Here is a 16,587-nt window from a genome sequence, read left to right as displayed (position 1 = left end):
ATGGGGAAGAAGAAAGAGCAGAGTTAGAGAGAAAGAAAGGAAAGTAAAGGGTTAACACATGCAAGGTGACATAAACTGGTTGAAGGAACTCAAGAAATAGGGGGTATATCCATAAACAGAGAGATTAACAGAGAGGTAGAAAGTGGAGGGGGGGGGGGGGGGGGGTACGAAGGAATAATAAGAAAGATCGAGAATAAATCAGCAGGAATTAATCAGATGCTGACAGCAAAACAGCAGGAAGTGACTCAAACAGGATGGCATGTACTGTGAGAACTGAATGAGATTATGTGCGAGAGACAGACTGCAAAAGGAGGATAATAAAGAACAGAGGTAGAGGAGGAAAAGGAAGGAAACAAGAACTTGATGGTGAAAAAGGCCTAATCAGCTGGGATAGAATTAATAGAAATTGACCCTTCTTCAGAAATGTTGACTCTGATTTCTCTCCATAGATGCTGCCAGACTTGCTGAGCTTTTCCAGCAATTTCTGGTACTGATTTACTGCATCTGCAGTTTTTTCGGTTTTAATTGGGATAGAGCTAACCTCGCATTAGGGATTAGGTTTATGGAGCTGGTAATCTTCCAGCCAAGCAGATACTGTAAGAACTTGGCTAGATGTAACAGGTAGCTGTGGTCAAAAAGTGTGGTGCTGGAAAAACACAGCAAGTCAGGCAGCATCCGAGGAGCAGCAGAGTCAATGTATCGGGCATAAGCTCTTCATCAGGAATATGGAGGGGAGGCCAAAGATATAAATAGGAGAAGGGTGGGGCTGGAGGAAGGTGGCTAGGAAGGCGATAAGTAGATGAAGGTGAGGAGCGATGGTGATAGGTTGGACCAGAAGGTGGAACAGATAGTGGAAAGGAAGATGGACAGGTAGGACAGTTCAACAGAGTGGTACTGAGTTGGAGGGTTAGATCTGGAATAAGGATGAAAGCGGCTGCTCCTATGATGCTGCCTGACCTGCTGTGCTTTTCAAGCGCCACACTTTTTGACTCTGATTAGATTAGATTAGACTTACAGTGTGGAAACAGGCCCTTCGGCCCAACAAGTCCACACCGACCCGCCGAAGCGCAACCCACCCATACCCCTACATTTACCCCTTACCTAACACTACGGCCAATTTAGCTTGGCCAATTCACCTGACCCGCACATCTTTGGACTGTGGGAGGAAACCGGAGCACCCGGAGGAAACCCACGCAGACACGGGGAGAACGTGCAAACTCCACACAGTCAGTCGCCTGAGTCGGGAATTGAACCCAGGTCTACAGGCGCTGTGAGGCAGCAGTGCTAACCACTGTGCCACCGTGCCGCCCACAAATCTCCGTGCCGCCCGTGATCTCCAGCATCTGCAATCCTCACTTTCTCCTTGATAGCTATGGTACACATTTCCTTTGATACTACACCTAGGATGTGACCACCACCCATTACCAATGCTATGCCCAAACAAATTAAGATACCTGCTCATGTCACATTGACTTTTCTAAATTAACCTTTCTGATTAAATAGAGTATTAACTTAGCATTCAAGATTCAAGAACAGACAAAACCATCAGACCTGTCTCTTGCACTAATGCGCTGAGCTTTATCAAAGTTGAGGAAGTTGATGCTCACTGAATCTTGAACTCCTAGTGTTTGCCATTTTTCATCACAAGCAGTAGGCTTTTCTGGCTTTTAAAAATGTTGGAATTTTATAATACTATTTATCACTCGTCACACTCATTCAAATGGATTGGAGCTTTGGTCTTCTCTCTCCCATACAATATCAACTACTGGAAACACTGCTATTGAAAACAATTTTTTCTCATGTTGATTAATTTGCCATATATTCAAAACCATTGATTTAATAGTTGCTATGATGCGCTTTTGTTAATCTGTCTTTCTGATTCTTTAAATGCATATTATGGATTCACTTTAACCACACAAGTTTAAATAGCAGGTCTCATTAATTGCTACCGGAAGATATGGACAGAAACAAATTTTAGCTAACTGCAATTTTGTTTTTTCAGTACAGCACTTCTTGTGACCACTGGACAGTTCAAAGTATTCTAAAACCAAATAAGTATGTTTGAAGTGTAGTCACTATTGTCACGTACAAAACACATCAGTTAAGTGGATATACCAAACTCCCACAAACAGCAGTGCAATAATGAACAGATAATCAGTTTTGTTTTAATTCAGGGCTAAATATTGGCCAGCTTGCTGGAAATAACTCCCTGTTCTTCTTTGTAATATTGCCGTGAGTTCTTTCACATCCACCCATGCAGGCAGTTGGAACTTCGGACAGTGGCAGCGCTCCCTCAGGACTACACTGGAGTGTCAACCTCAACTTTGTGCTTCAATCTCTGGAGTGGGACCTGCTGCAAGATGTCTACTTAAGATGCAAGGATACAGGGAACACTATTTTCTAAGATCAACAAACCTCAAAAAGAACAAATCAACAAGTATGCCTGAAAAAGAAACTAAAATGAAATGTAGCTATCTGAACCACTTGAAAGAGATGGCAATGATCAGAGGTGAAACATGTTTAGGTTTTGGCATGTGTATATGATTTTTGAAGACATGAGCAGATACTTTAAATAATAATCTAATCATTGAATTGTTTTTCTTGTTGAGTTAATGAATAAGATATACTTGTCTAATGTCCTACTGTCTTCATTATACTCTGGCAATTCATTTAGGTCTCTTGGTGAAGCTTCAATATCATCCATTGTGACAGGCAGTGCCTGACCATCTTTGCCTACAACTTCCAGTCCAGTCAACCCAAGGTAGTGAGAGTCTCCCCAAGTCAAAGTGAAATTTAGCTGTATACCTGGAATGCAAGGAGAGAAACTTTAAGTCTATATGACAAAATGTTAATGTTCAATTATACAAACATACATAGTTTGTAAACAAGAAGATGTACACACAATCTCATGTAAGTTCAACACAACATTTTAAAACTGTGATGAGTTAAAGTCAGATAATCTGGAACTCCAGTGTGTCAAAATTGTCAGTCATTCCTGGAGGCAAAAATAGGAAATACTAAAGGAGGATGTCCTGATAAAATGAAATTTCAGACTGACAATTCTGGATTCGCGGCAGCTTGTCAAGTGACCACACCAACCAAAATACAATGACATTTTATTAAGATTCATTAGAACTCTTGCAGGCCATGAATCAACTTCAAAGTTAACCTTGATGTAACTTTGCTCTGTGTACATACACTTACATTTCCCAGTATACTCCGCTCGCATCTGACTGGCTGTTCCACCCAACAGGAATGGAGTTTGTTCTTGCACCTGCAAATACAGACTTTGGTAGTTAAGAGATGACATACTGTTATTTCAAATGGTTATACTATATTTGTGATTGTTTGAGGCCACTTCTAACATTGCCATTATCACTATTATTAGCTACATTTCTATTAGATTGTTTTATTTGCAACAGTGATATTTTATTAACAGATCAAGCTAAGATACAAATTATGATGATGTTTACCCCAGATACATCAAGTATTTAAAAAAACTTGCTTTTTGTATTAAAAAATTGGAATATTGTTATGTTGACCATCCTGTCTGGCCATGCTGTGATTATTAAATCTGCTGATTATATCACCATCAATGCATTGGCCATTTCCCTGCAATATTGGTTCAAGTAATTTTTTTAGTAAACCCAATATGCTTTCAATAATCAATCATAACTTAGGCTTTCTCTTACTGTGATACTACATTGGACATGCTTAACAATCCTCTAAAAAGATATTTTGTGAGCTACAATTGGCATGAGTTTTTATCACCCAGACTCAAACTGAGCGGCAACATTCCATTAGTAGCGTCCCCTTTAAGTGATGAACTTAAATGTGAATTAATTAATTTATAGGGTAGTTGCCTTACCTACACTTCCTACAATACATGACACAGAAGACGTTTAGAGGACACAGTCACATTACATATCTACTGGCTATATCTGTGCTAGGAAAGGAGCGACCTAAGAGTCTTTCTCTATTTTCTATCTCTCAGTATTCTATTTTGTTTTGATGTTGCAACATGGGTATAGTATTGCTGGTGTAATACTATTAGTTACACACAGCTGAAAATGTGTTGCTGGTTAAAGCGCAGCAGGTCAGGCAGCATCCAAGGAACAGGAAATTCAACGTTTCGGGCAGAAGCCCTTCATCAGGAAATGGGCACCGCCCGTTTCTACATAGTAGTTTGGCGCACCGACCTTTATACCGCTGAGGCCAAACGCCAGCTTGCGGACGCCTCCTCCTATTGCCCCCTTGACCATGACCCCACCTCCCACCACCAAACCATCATCTCTCAGACCATCCATAACCTCATCACCTCAGGGGATCTCCCATCCACCGCCTCCAACCTCAGTCCCACAACCCCGCACCGCCTGTATCTACAAACCCCAACCTCACCATCAAACCGGCAGACAAGGGAGGCACGGTAGTAGTTTGGCGCACCGACCTTTATACCGCTGAGGCCAAACGCCAGCTCGCGGACGCCTCCTCCTATTGCCCCCTTGACCATGACCCCACCTCCCACCACCAAACCATCATCTCCCAGATCATCCATAACCTCATCACCTCAGGGGATCTCCCATCCACCGCCTCCAACCTCATAGTCCCACAACCCCGCACCGCCCGTTTCTACACTTTTTACTATTAGCTACACACAAGCAAATTCATCCGCAATGATTGTTAATGCTTGTGATTATAAATATATCACAACAGCACGGTTCTAAGATGAAATGCATCTCAACCTCCAGCCCCTTGCCTGAAACCTACTTTTCAACTCTGGAACCCAATTCCTCAGGACCAATACTAAGTGTTTCTTTTGCCTATCAGAGGATATGAGTTCAAAGTTTGTGAGAAGATTTGTAGCTCGGGTGCTTTTTGTTGTGGTTCTGTTTGCCGAGCTGGGAGTTTTTCTTGCAAACGTTTCGTCCCCTTTCTAGGTGACATCTTCAGTGCTTGGGAGCCTCCTGTGAAGCGTTTCTGTGCTGATTCCTCCGGCATTTATAGTGGTTTGAATCTGCCACTTCCGGTTGTCAGTAGCTGTCCGCTGCAGTGGCCGGTATATAGGGTCTAGGTCGATGTGTCTGTTGATCGAATTCGTGGATGAGTGCCATGCTTCTAGGAATTCCCTGGCTGTTCTCTGTTTGGTCTGTCCTATAATAGTGGTGTTGTCCCAATCGAATTCATGTTGTTTGTCATCGGAGTGTATGGCTACTAGGGATAGCTGGTCGTGTCGTTTTGTGGCCAGTTGGCGTTCATGGATGTGGGTTGTTAGCTGTCTTCCTGTTTGTCCTATGTAGTGTTTTGTGCAGTCCTTGCATGGGATTTTGTAAACTACATTGGTTTTGCTGCTGCTGGGTATCGGGTCATTTGTCCTGGTGAGTTGTCGTCTGAGAGTGGCTATTGGTTTGTGTGCTGTTATGAGTCCTAGTGGTCGCAGCAGTCTGGCTGTCAGTTCGGAAATGCTCCTGATGTATGGGAGTGTGGCCAGTCCTTTGGGTTGTGGCATGTCCTCATTTCGTTGTCTTTCCCTGAGGCATCTGTTGATGAAATTGCGCGGGTATCCGTTTTTGGTGAATACCTTGTATAGGTGTTCTTCTTCCTCTTTTTGTAGTTCAGGTGTGCTGCAGTGTGTTGTGCCCCTTTTGAATAATGTCCTGATGCAACTTCGATTGTGTGTGTTGGGGTGGTTGCTTTCATAGTTCAGGACTTGGTCTGTGTGTGTGGCTTTTCTGTATACCTTTGTGGTGAATTCTCCGTTCGGTGTTCTTTGTACCATCACGTCCAGGAATGGGAGCTGGTTGTCCTTTTCTTCCTCTCTCGTGAATCGGATTCCTGCGAGTGTGGTGTTGATGATCCGGTGTGTGTTCTCTATTTCTGTGTTTTTAATGATTACAAAGGTGTCGTCCACGTATCTGACCCATAGTTTGGGTTGTAGTTGCGTTAAAACTGTTTTTTCTAACCTTTGCATTACTGCTTCTGCTATCAGTCCGGAGATCAGTGAGCCCAGCGGATCCAGACACTCTATACAGTCAACACAAGAATTTTTGGAATTCATTAGAAATATACACATAGACAAGGAAGAAGCCATGGTCTCATTCGATGTAACGGCACTGTTCACTTCTATTGACAAAAACCCTAGCCAGAGAAACAATATCCAACCTGCTGGACATACATAACAGACAACAGGACGCTGAACCTATTAACAAAAACGGCATACTTAAACTACTAGACCTGTGCCTCACAACACACTTCACATTCAAAAACCAGATATATGAACAAATTAACAGAACACCCATGGGCTCACTGATCTCCGGACTGATAGCAGAAGCAGTAATGCAAAGGTTAGAAAAAACAGTTTTAAAGCAACTACAACCCAAACTACGGGTCAGATACGTGGACGACACCTTTGTAATCATTAAAAACACAGAAATAGAGAACACACACCGGATCATCAACGCCACACTCACAGGAATCCGATTCACGAGAGAGGAAGAAAAGGACAACCAGCTCCCATTCCTGGACGTGATGGTACAAAGAACACCGAACGGAGAATTCACCACAAAGGTATACAGAAAAGCCACACACACAGACCAAGTCCTGAACTATGAAAGCAACCACCCCAACACACACAATCGAAGTTGCATCAGGACATTATTCAAAAGGGCCACAACACACTGCAGCACACCTGAACTACAAAAAGAGGAAGAAGAACACCTATACAAGGTATTCACCAAAAACGGATACCCGCGCAATTTCATCAACAGATGCCTCAGGGAAAGACAACGAAATGAGGACATGCCACAACCCAAAGGACTGGCCACACTCCCATACATCAGGAGCATTTCCGAACTGACAGCCAGACTGCTGCGACCACTAGGACTCATAACAGCACACAAACCAATAGCCACTCTCAGACGACAACTCACCAGGACAAATGACCCAAGACCCAGCAGCAGCAAAACCAATGTAGTTTACAAAATCCCATGCAAGGACTGCACAAAACACTACATAGGACAAACAGGAAGACAGCTAACAACCTACATCCATGAACGCCAACTGGCCACAAAACGACACGACCAGCTATCCCTAGTAGCCATACACTCAGATGACAAACAACATGAATTTGATTGGGACAACACCACTATTATAGGACAGGCCAAACAGAGAACAGCCAGGGAATTCCTAGAAGCATGGCACTCATCCACGAATTCGATCAACAGACACATCGACCTAGACCCTATATACCGTCCACTGCAGCAGATAGCTACTGACAACTGGAAGTGGCAGATTCAAACCACTATAAATGCCGGAGGAATCAGCACAGAAGCGCTTCACAGGAGGCTCCCAAGCACTGAAGATGTCACCTAGAAAGGGGACGAAATGTTTGCAAGAAAAACTCCCAGCTCGGCAAACAGAACCACAACAGAGGATATGAGTTCCCAAATCGGCTGCTATTACTCCTTTCAAGAAACACAAGATGGAATTGGAGAAAAACAGAAAGAGAAAGGATATCACTGAAACAGATTACCTGGTTATTAAAACTGTAATGCAGGAAATGCAGCAGTCAATGTGTACAAAGAAAACTCCTACAAGCAACAATGTGGTAATGACAACACAATCTGCTTTAATGATTTTGGCTGCAGAAGAAATATTGCCCAAGACTAAGGAGTAGACAGTTTATTTTGTCTTGTCACCCATTTTCAAGCTTTCATCCCTTAGTGATGCCTATCTAGTTAATCACCTCTACACCTTAAGGAAGACTTTCCTCAAGTGTGCTTCCCAGAACTGAGCACAATTTAAACTGGTCCTAAACAATTTATTTTATTATAAATATATTAACATAAATCCTTTGTTTTTATACTCTATGGACAGGATTTTGCCAGTGCTACAAATCACTCTGACAGTGCATTCTTAATCACCACTGCCTCACAATCATTTAATGCACTAAGGAATGTTTATTTGCTGGAATTGGGATTTCAACCCTCACTCAGAGAAAGGCCCACCTCAGAGTTGCCAGCCAACTGACATCCAGCACCTGCTGTCCCCATTAGCAGCAGTGGCCAAGACTGGGACTATACGCAATATCTGGATTCAAAGTCTCAGAGTCCAGAACCTAGGTAATTGCAGCTGGTCTAATGGCAAACAGGGCAAGTGTGACAGTGAGAGACAAGAAAGGGACTGGGCTTATTAGTGGGAAGGATTCACAGAGGAAAGGAGTTGACCTTGTGCAGGAGTTTGATGTGGAAAAGGGACATTTGACGAAGGTGTCCCCACCCCTCTCAAGTCCCAAGCTGGATAACCTGTCTGCTCCATCACCGAATCCTTTTGCCAGGCTCAGCAATGGCCTAGTGATATTATCCTTGATGATTAACCCAAAAATATTCTGGGGACCTGTGTTTGAAACCCACCCTGGCAAATGGTGAAGCTTGAATTCAATTTAAAAAATTGAATCAAGAATCTACTTGTAAAGCCAAACATCCTTTACTTTTCAAATAGCCTTTTCAAAGTCCTCTGCAACTGTCAATGTGTACATTCCCAAGATTTTGAGATGCCGGTGTTGTACTGGGGAATGTACAAAGTTAAAAATCACACAACACCAGGCCACTACCACCTGATGAAGGAGCATCGCTCCGAAAGCTAGTGTGCTTCCAATTAAACCTGTTGGACTATAACCTGGTGGTGTGTGATTTTTAACTTTGTACATTCCCCAGGCTTGTTTCTCCAGCCCTTGATAATTATTCTTTTTAGTTTACAATCCAACTTCTCATTCTTCCACCAAAATTAATCATGACACCCGCCTGCATTAATTTTCATCCACTGCACCTCTCCCCTGTTTTGCCAGTCTATCTACGCCCTCCTGAAGATGCTTACCATCCTTCTGTCTATGCATAGTATTTACAAGTTGTATTAGATTAGATTAGATTCCCTACAATGTGGAAACAGGCCCTTCGGCCCAACCAGTCCACACCGACCCGCCGAAGAGTAACCCACCCAAGACCCATTTCCCTCTGACTAATGCACCTAACTCTACGGGCAATTTAGCATGGCCAATTCACCTGACCTGCACAGCTTTGGACTGTGGGAGGAAACCAGAGCACTCAGAGGAAACCCATGTAGACATGGGGAGAATGTGCAAACTCCACACAGACAGTTGCCCGAGGCTGGAACCGAATTTGGGACCCTGGTGCTGCGAGGCAGGAGTGCTACCACTGAGACACCCTGGTGCTGCTCCATATCATCTGCATCTTAGTGGGCGGCACGGTGGCACAGTGGTTAGCACTGCTGCCTCACAGCGCCAGAGACCCGGGTTCAATTCCCGCCTCAGGCGACACTCTGTGTGGAGTTTGCAAGTTCTCCCCGTGTCTGTGTGGGTTTCCTCTGGGTGCTCCGGTTTCCTCCCACAGTCCAAAGATGTGCGGGTCAGGTGAATTGGCCATGCTAAATTGCCCGTTGTGTTAGGTAAGGGGCAAATGTAGGGGTATGGGTGGGTTGCGCTTCAGCGGGTCGGTGTGGACTTGTTGGGCCAAATAGCCTGTTTCCACACTGTAAGTAATCTAATCTAATTATGTAAGTCCAGCTCATTAATAGTTTAGGTGAATTGGCCATGCTAAACTGCCCCTAGTGTTCAGGGATGTGTAGGTTTGGTGCATTAGTCAGGGATAAATATAGGATAATAGGGTAGGGAAATGGGTCTGGGCGGGTTACTCTTCGGAGGGTCGGTGTGAATTTGTTGGTCCAAAGGGCCTATTATATATACACTGAAAAAAGAGAGCTCCCATCACCATTGCTGGAGGATATAACAACATACTTTTCTCTGGCCAGACAAACACCACATTTCTAAGCCACGCACAACTTTCATCCATGCAGTCACTGCCACTTTAATCCAAAGGCCTTCACTTTTTCAAACAGGCCTGTTTTGTGGTATTAAAACCAGAGTGTTTTTCTGGAAGTGACAGTATTTAGGGCGCTGAAGGCAGTACCTATAGACTTACCTGTTCACCCTCTGTTCTAAAGCCAGCTTGTGTGAATGGCCTCTCTTCTCCTTCACCATCTGCAGTACTAGGTCTATTGAGCTCTTCCTCAAATGAGAGTGGCTGAGTATAATCAATATTAGCTGTGAATGTCTCATCGTACTGGGACATTGCATCCAGAATCTCATCATCTGTCGTGAAAAGTATGGTATCTCCAAACTGTTCCAGAGCTGAAACAAAGAACATAAACACATGGGTTCAAAAGAAATATTTCCTGAATATAAACAAATTAAAATTGCTACAAAGTTAACAAAAATAAATCCCTGCAAGGTTAAAAAAGACTCTGAACATAAATACTAGGTGTGGAAAGTCTAGTAGAATCACATTTTCACTGTTTTATTTCTTCGACCTACATAAATAATTTTTTCACATACACGCCAACTCTGTACCGGCAGGTCTGGTCTCCGCTGCTTCAGTTACCCGCGGTTTACTGTGGGCTGAACATGTAACAGGGAACATTCCAGAACCAGGGACCAGGGGGCTGCCGGGAAGGTAAATTTTCCATTTAAATGAATGGCTTCACGACTATCCGCAGTTTATGACTTCCGCGGTACCTCTTGGAACGTATTCCCCACGCTAATGGGGGAGCCACTATATAAAGTTATGAAAACAATTAAACCGATCCCCCTCCGATGCATCAGGATAAGGCAGAGCTTTCTCTATACCACACAAAAGGCCAACCCAGATGACTTGAAGCCTCCAGAGTGGACTTCAACCTTCAGAGACTTCTGTCGAGAGTTGAAAAGCAGATAGAACTGAGGTTAAAAATGCATTCTGTCAAATTTTCTATCCTGCACTCATCAAGGTAAATCACAAGATGGTTTCCAGCTGGTGGAAGAATTGAAGGATCGCGTGCGTATTCTTGCCTGGGACTCATTGCTTCCATCTACTTTCTTTGTTTTTTATTCTTTTTACTTCTGTTCTTTTCTTGTATTTTTTTCCTTATGCTTTTCCTTTCTTTAGCAAGTTAATCAACAGTATTGGTATAGCAATGAGAGTGGGCCGTGTGTGGAGTGGCAGCAGCCTCCTGGCGGTCAGAGGTGGCGGCAGCAGACACTGCTCCTCCCAGCAACTGGGAGGCGGTGGTAGCAGGACGGACATCCTCCCAGTGTTCGGGGCCAGTCACAGTGACGGCAAACCTCCACCAGAAACCTGAGGCGGCAGCGGACTCTTCAAGACTGTGGCACCAGCAAGTCGACATCCTGGAGGGCAGTCAGAGTGGGATTCCGGTCACGGTGAAGCCAGGGACCCATGGTGGGGTCTGCTGGCATTGGCAAGTTGGCCACTGCAGCAGCAGCACCATGGTACGCCTGGAGTGGGAACAATTGGCGTCATCGAGGCAGCAGCACAGCCAGGGACTCTAGGTTGTGATAAGCCTGGAGCAGGATGCCCTGGTTATTGGTAAGGTGGCAGCAGCGGAGGAGCCTGGGGCTCCTGGTTTCGGTGTAAGTGTGGGTTCAGCCTGTAACGTAGAGGAGAGAAGGCGCCTAAAGAGTGGCAACGCTTATGATAGTGGGTCCGGCACAGGCAACAAAGGATGAGTGGTGCCATAGATGTCACTGGTAAGCCAGCTCAGATAGGTCTTACCTTCCACCCTACCAATTTCCAGACACAACGAATCATCTTCCACCATTTTTGCCACCTACAGTCAGATCCACCACCAGAGATATATTTCCTTCCCCACCCAATCGGTGTTCTGCAGAGACCATTCCCTCCACGACTCCCTCGTTAGGTCCACCCTCCACTCCCAGCACCTTTTCCTGCTACCGCAAGAGGTGTAAAACCTGCACCCACACCTCCCCTGTCACCTCCATCCAAGGCCCCAAAGGATCCTTCCACATCCGGCAGAGATCTTCCTGCACATCCAAACATCTCATCTACTGATTCTATTGCTCTCGATGTGGTCTCCTCTACACTGGGGAGACAGGACGCTAACTTGTAGAACATTTCAGAGAACATCTCTGGGACACACACTGACACCAAACAACCCTACCATCCTGTGACCAATTACTCCAACTCCTCCTCTCACTCAGCCAAGGACATGAAAGTCCTGGGCCATCTCCACCATTAAATCCTAGCCACCCGACACCTAGATGAAGAATGCCTCATCTTCCAATTTGGGACCATCCAACTACACAGTATCAATGTTGACTTCACCAGTTTCCTCATCTCTCCTCCCCCCCCCCACTTCAAATCTCAGATCCAACTCTCTAAATGGACACCGCTCTCTTGAACTGTCCATCTTTCTGCGCACATATCTGCTCCACCCTCCGCTCTGATATATCACCATCACCCCCCCACCGATATCTATCGCCTTCGAAGCTACCTTCCACCCCAACCTCACTCTGCCTTCCTCCATATATCTCTCAGCCTCCTCCCCCTCTCCACATTCCTGATGAAAGGCTTATGCCCAAAACATCAACTCTCCTACTCTTCAGATGCTGCCTGATCTGCTGTGCTTTTCCAGCGCCACACTTTTCGACTCTGATCTCCAGCATCTGCTGTCCTCACTTTCTCCTGTATAAAATGCTTGATTGGGGTGATAGTTGAAGCATTTTGCTGTATTATTCAGTGTAAAACACAAGTGACCATAATCATTCAATTCAAAAAATATTAAACTAATGCGTAAACAACCTCTTTATACTTTGAGATAAAATATGACTATCTTGATTAGCTCATTTTGTGCTGTATATCAAACAAACTCATGAACCAGGTTTTACCTTTGGTTTAACAAGTGCTAGTCTACCTCAGAATAAAGCAGCTGAAGAAGTTTAAGAAACAGGAAAAGCTAGCTGTTTCACGTTGCTACTTTGTAGAAACAATGCCAGTGGTGAACACCACCATCAGTCTGTTGCTGTCACGCCAAAAAGCTATCCTGGCAGGTTACATGAACTTCAGTATACCATTGTGATGCCAGATATATAGGGTGTAGTTCCCAAAGACTGTAGGATATCGCAAATCCCTTCAGCTATTCGCAACACTGCCCAAAGGCCTGCAGTAAGGTAATAAAACAAAGGTATGGAATTAGACCATTCAGCCCATCGAGTCTGCTCTGCTGTTTGATTATGGTGAAATGTTTTAACTACATTCTCCTGTTTTCCCCGAAATCTTTGATTCTGCTACTAATCAGGAATCTATCCATCCCTGTCTTAATTACTCTCAATGATGGCCTCCACAGCCTTGCCACAGAGTCACCACTCTCTAGCTGAAGAAATTCCTCCTCATCTCAGTTCTTAAGGGTCGTCCCTTCACTCTGAAGTTGTGCACTCAGGCCTTAGTCTCTCCTACTTGTGGAAACACAGAGTCCAGGCCTCTCAGTATTCTGTAAGTTTTGATTAGATTGCATCCCCCATCCTTCTAAACTTCAAATACAGACCCAGAGTCTTCAACTGCTCCTCATCCCAGGATCATCCTTCCTCCCGACCCTCAACAAGGCCTGCACATTCATTCTTAGATACAGGACCCAAAACTGCTTTCAATATTCCAAATGTGGCCTGGCCGAACCTATACAGCCTCAGCAGTATATCCTAGCTCGTGTTGTAGCCGTCTCGAAAAGACATTACATTGCATTGCCTTCCTAACTGCTACTGAACCTGCAAGCTAACCTGAAGGGAATCCCGAAGTAGGTCTTTTTGTGCTTCAGATGTCTGAAACCTTTCCCATTTAGAAAATAGTCTACGCCTCTATTTTTCCTGCCGAAGTGCATCATCTCACACTTTTCCACTCTGTATTTCATCTGCCACTTCCTTGCCCACTCTCCTAGCCTGACCAGGTTATTACTATGGCATCCCCTCACCCTGACACGCAACCCACACTGCCCCACCCCCGAGCTCCTCAACACTACTTGTCCCTCCACCTGTCTTTATGGCATCTGCAAACTTAACAACAAGGTCCTCAGTTCCTTCCTCCAGATCTTCAATATATAATATGAATAATTCTGGTCCAAATTCTGACCCCTGTGGAACTCCACTAGACATTGGCGGCCATCCTGAAAAAGATTCTTTTATTCCCATTCTCTGCTTTCTGCCAGTCAGCCAATCTTCTTACCACGTCCGCACCTTGACCCAAACACTATGGGCTCTTATCTTATTTAGCAGCCTCCTGTGCAGCACCTTGTCAAAGGCCTTTTGGAAATACAAATAGATCACATTCACTGGCTCTCCTTTGTCTAACTTGCTCGTAACCTCCTCAAAGAATTCTAACAAACGTTTCAGACATGATCTTCCTTGACAAAGTCTTGTTGAGAATTTTACCACAAACTTCCGAATTCTCTGCAATCTCATCCTTAATAATAGACTCTAGAATTTTACCAATGGCCGAGATCAGGCTGATCAGCCTACAAATTCCACATCTTCTGCTTCCCTCCCTTCTTAAACAGGGGTGTTACATGAGCTATGTTCCACTTCTCTGGAACCCTTCCTGACTCCAGCGATTCATGAAAGATCACCACCGATGCCTGTACAATCTCTTCAGCTATCTCCTTCAGAATCCTGGGGTGTCGTCAATTTAATCCAGGTAATTTATCGGTCTTCAGCCTCTTCAGCTTCTCCAGTACCTCCTCCTCAGTAATGGCCACTACACCTACTCCTGCCCACTGACTCTCTTGTACAAAACCCAAATGCGCAGGGCTAAGTCTTGTTAAATTTTAGCTGTGTTAATTTTGTTGAGTTTCATGGAGTGATTCTTTCTGTGATGCCCTGTGAGATTTCTTGCCATACCATTCCACTCCAAGATTTCTCACCACAGCCCACGTCATTCAGGGATCCATAATATTCCACCCTCAGTATGCAATACAATTTGTGATCCTACGATTGGACCTTATTTGCTTAATAATCCAGAGAGTACTAAGATATACACTGACAAACAATTTAAGATTGTCAGACTCATAGTATGCGGCACTTGTATGTGCTGAGCGCTACACATGTTAATACACAGGGCTTGTTCTTGCAGACAGAAATAACACATGCACATATTACATTTGTTTCAACCTAACAAAACAGGCAACAGCCTTCTCTGGTCACTTAGGGCAATGCCATAACCAATTCACTCAGTATAAAATTGAACAAAGCTTTCAGTTAACTGCAATTAGCTAACTGTTGCATTCTCCAACGAAACATCATTATCATTCAAAATGTACCTGCCAATCAATCCGAGCTCAACCCTTTCATACAGTAGAAAGGTTGCTTTCCCCTTTACGTTGGTCTTTCTTGTGATTTGCCTTCATGAGTACAAGTGAGAAACTTGAACATAATGTTAATTTTTTCAGCAATATCCAATAGTGTTCTTCCACATGCCTACTTAAAAAGTACTTATTTTCTTGTAATATTCCCTCAAAAGATTTTCCTTTAGAAAGATCCAACAGATCTAGACATTTATGAATAAGTTTTATTGGATCAACAACGAGAAAATGTTTTCAGTTTTCATGAATCCAAAATAAAGGCTATAAATAAATAATGGTCACCAATAAGTATATAAAAGGAATTCGGGGGGAACCTTATTGCCTGGGGAGTGGTTAGAATGTGGAACGCATTATCACAAAGGGAGTAATTAGCTCAGATATACTTCAAATAAAGAAATAAGGAAGATAGGAATTGAAGAAAATGAGGATATTGTTGAAAGAATAAGGGTGTAAAGAAAATTTAGTTTTAAATGTTGCATGAGCGATATAGTTAGGAATGACTATTTTAGCCAAATGTAATGCTATAACTTGACTGAATAATTGGAAACATTATTTTACTTGCTGTGCCAACTCAAATTAAACATAGTACAGAAAAAAACAGGATTAGAACATTTTTTACCTCCATTTAAAGTTCCTGATGCTTTGGCTATTTCTCCTCTAAAGATCAGTTTCCCATCCAGTAAGATTTCAACATCTTTAATACCACGGAAAGAATGTATTCTCGATTTGTTGTAATTCCAAATTCGAATCATTGCCACGTGACAGTGATTTACAAAGTCAATATAGATGAAATGGGATCGTCCTGGAGTGAAAGGTGCAAGCCAGAGATGCATATCATCTTGCGTCCTGTTTACACCATCAATCAAATTTGAAACAACCCTTGGATCTTTGCCATAAGCAGGTAATATGTTAATATCTGCTGGATCTGCTCTTATTTGTACTATTTGTACAGGTTCTCCACTTGAACTGAATATTTCTATTCCATTAAGTCCAACATAATGCCTATCACCCCAAGTTGATGTAATATTAATAATTAAACGACAGCCAAAAGGCAAAACTGGAATTTCAAAATCATCACTCCCGTCATCATCTCTTTCAAGGTCAGTTGTATGTTCTTCCTTTCCCTCTTCAACTTCACGCATTGATTCTGGGTACAAGGATTTCAATCCTGTTTCTCTTCCAATTCTTTGCTCTTGCAAAAACTCATCAAAAACATCTCCCTCAAAATCCACAGCTATCCGACCTCGCTGTGACCTGTTAAACTTTAATAAAGAATCCCATGATTCCATCAGTGTGTCATCCTGCTCACTTTGCCACTTTGGTCTTGTAGACCCTGATATCTTTGAAGTTTTCTGATTTTCTGAAAAAGCCAATATA

The 16,587-nt window shown here is 43.5% G+C and overlaps 1 protein-coding gene across 4 annotated transcripts in view; it reads right to left on the bottom strand.

Annotated features, from left to right (window-relative positions):
- Positions 1-16,587, bottom strand: part of LOC132825525 (katanin-interacting protein) — a 132,900-nt gene that overhangs the window by 34,042 nt on the left and 82,271 nt on the right. For all 4 annotated transcript variants that reach the window (XM_060840881.1, XM_060840879.1, XM_060840880.1 and 1 more), the window contains 4 exons: positions 15,830-16,570; positions 9,993-10,201; positions 3,205-3,274; positions 2,628-2,805 (listed from right to left, as the gene is read on the bottom strand). In XM_060840881.1, the coding sequence (XP_060696864.1) occupies positions 2,628-2,805; positions 3,205-3,274; positions 9,993-10,201; positions 15,830-16,570 (1,198 nt within the window). The remainder of the gene's footprint in view (positions 1-2,627; positions 2,806-3,204; positions 3,275-9,992; positions 10,202-15,829; positions 16,571-16,587) is intronic.

This window comes from Hemiscyllium ocellatum, chromosome 20 (assembly GCF_020745735.1).
Source record: "Hemiscyllium ocellatum isolate sHemOce1 chromosome 20, sHemOce1.pat.X.cur, whole genome shotgun sequence".
Classification (NCBI taxonomy): domain Eukaryota; kingdom Metazoa; phylum Chordata; class Chondrichthyes; order Orectolobiformes; family Hemiscylliidae; genus Hemiscyllium; species Hemiscyllium ocellatum.
The sequence above is the reverse complement of the archived record's forward strand: the minus strand, read 5'-3'. Positions and strand labels throughout refer to the sequence as shown.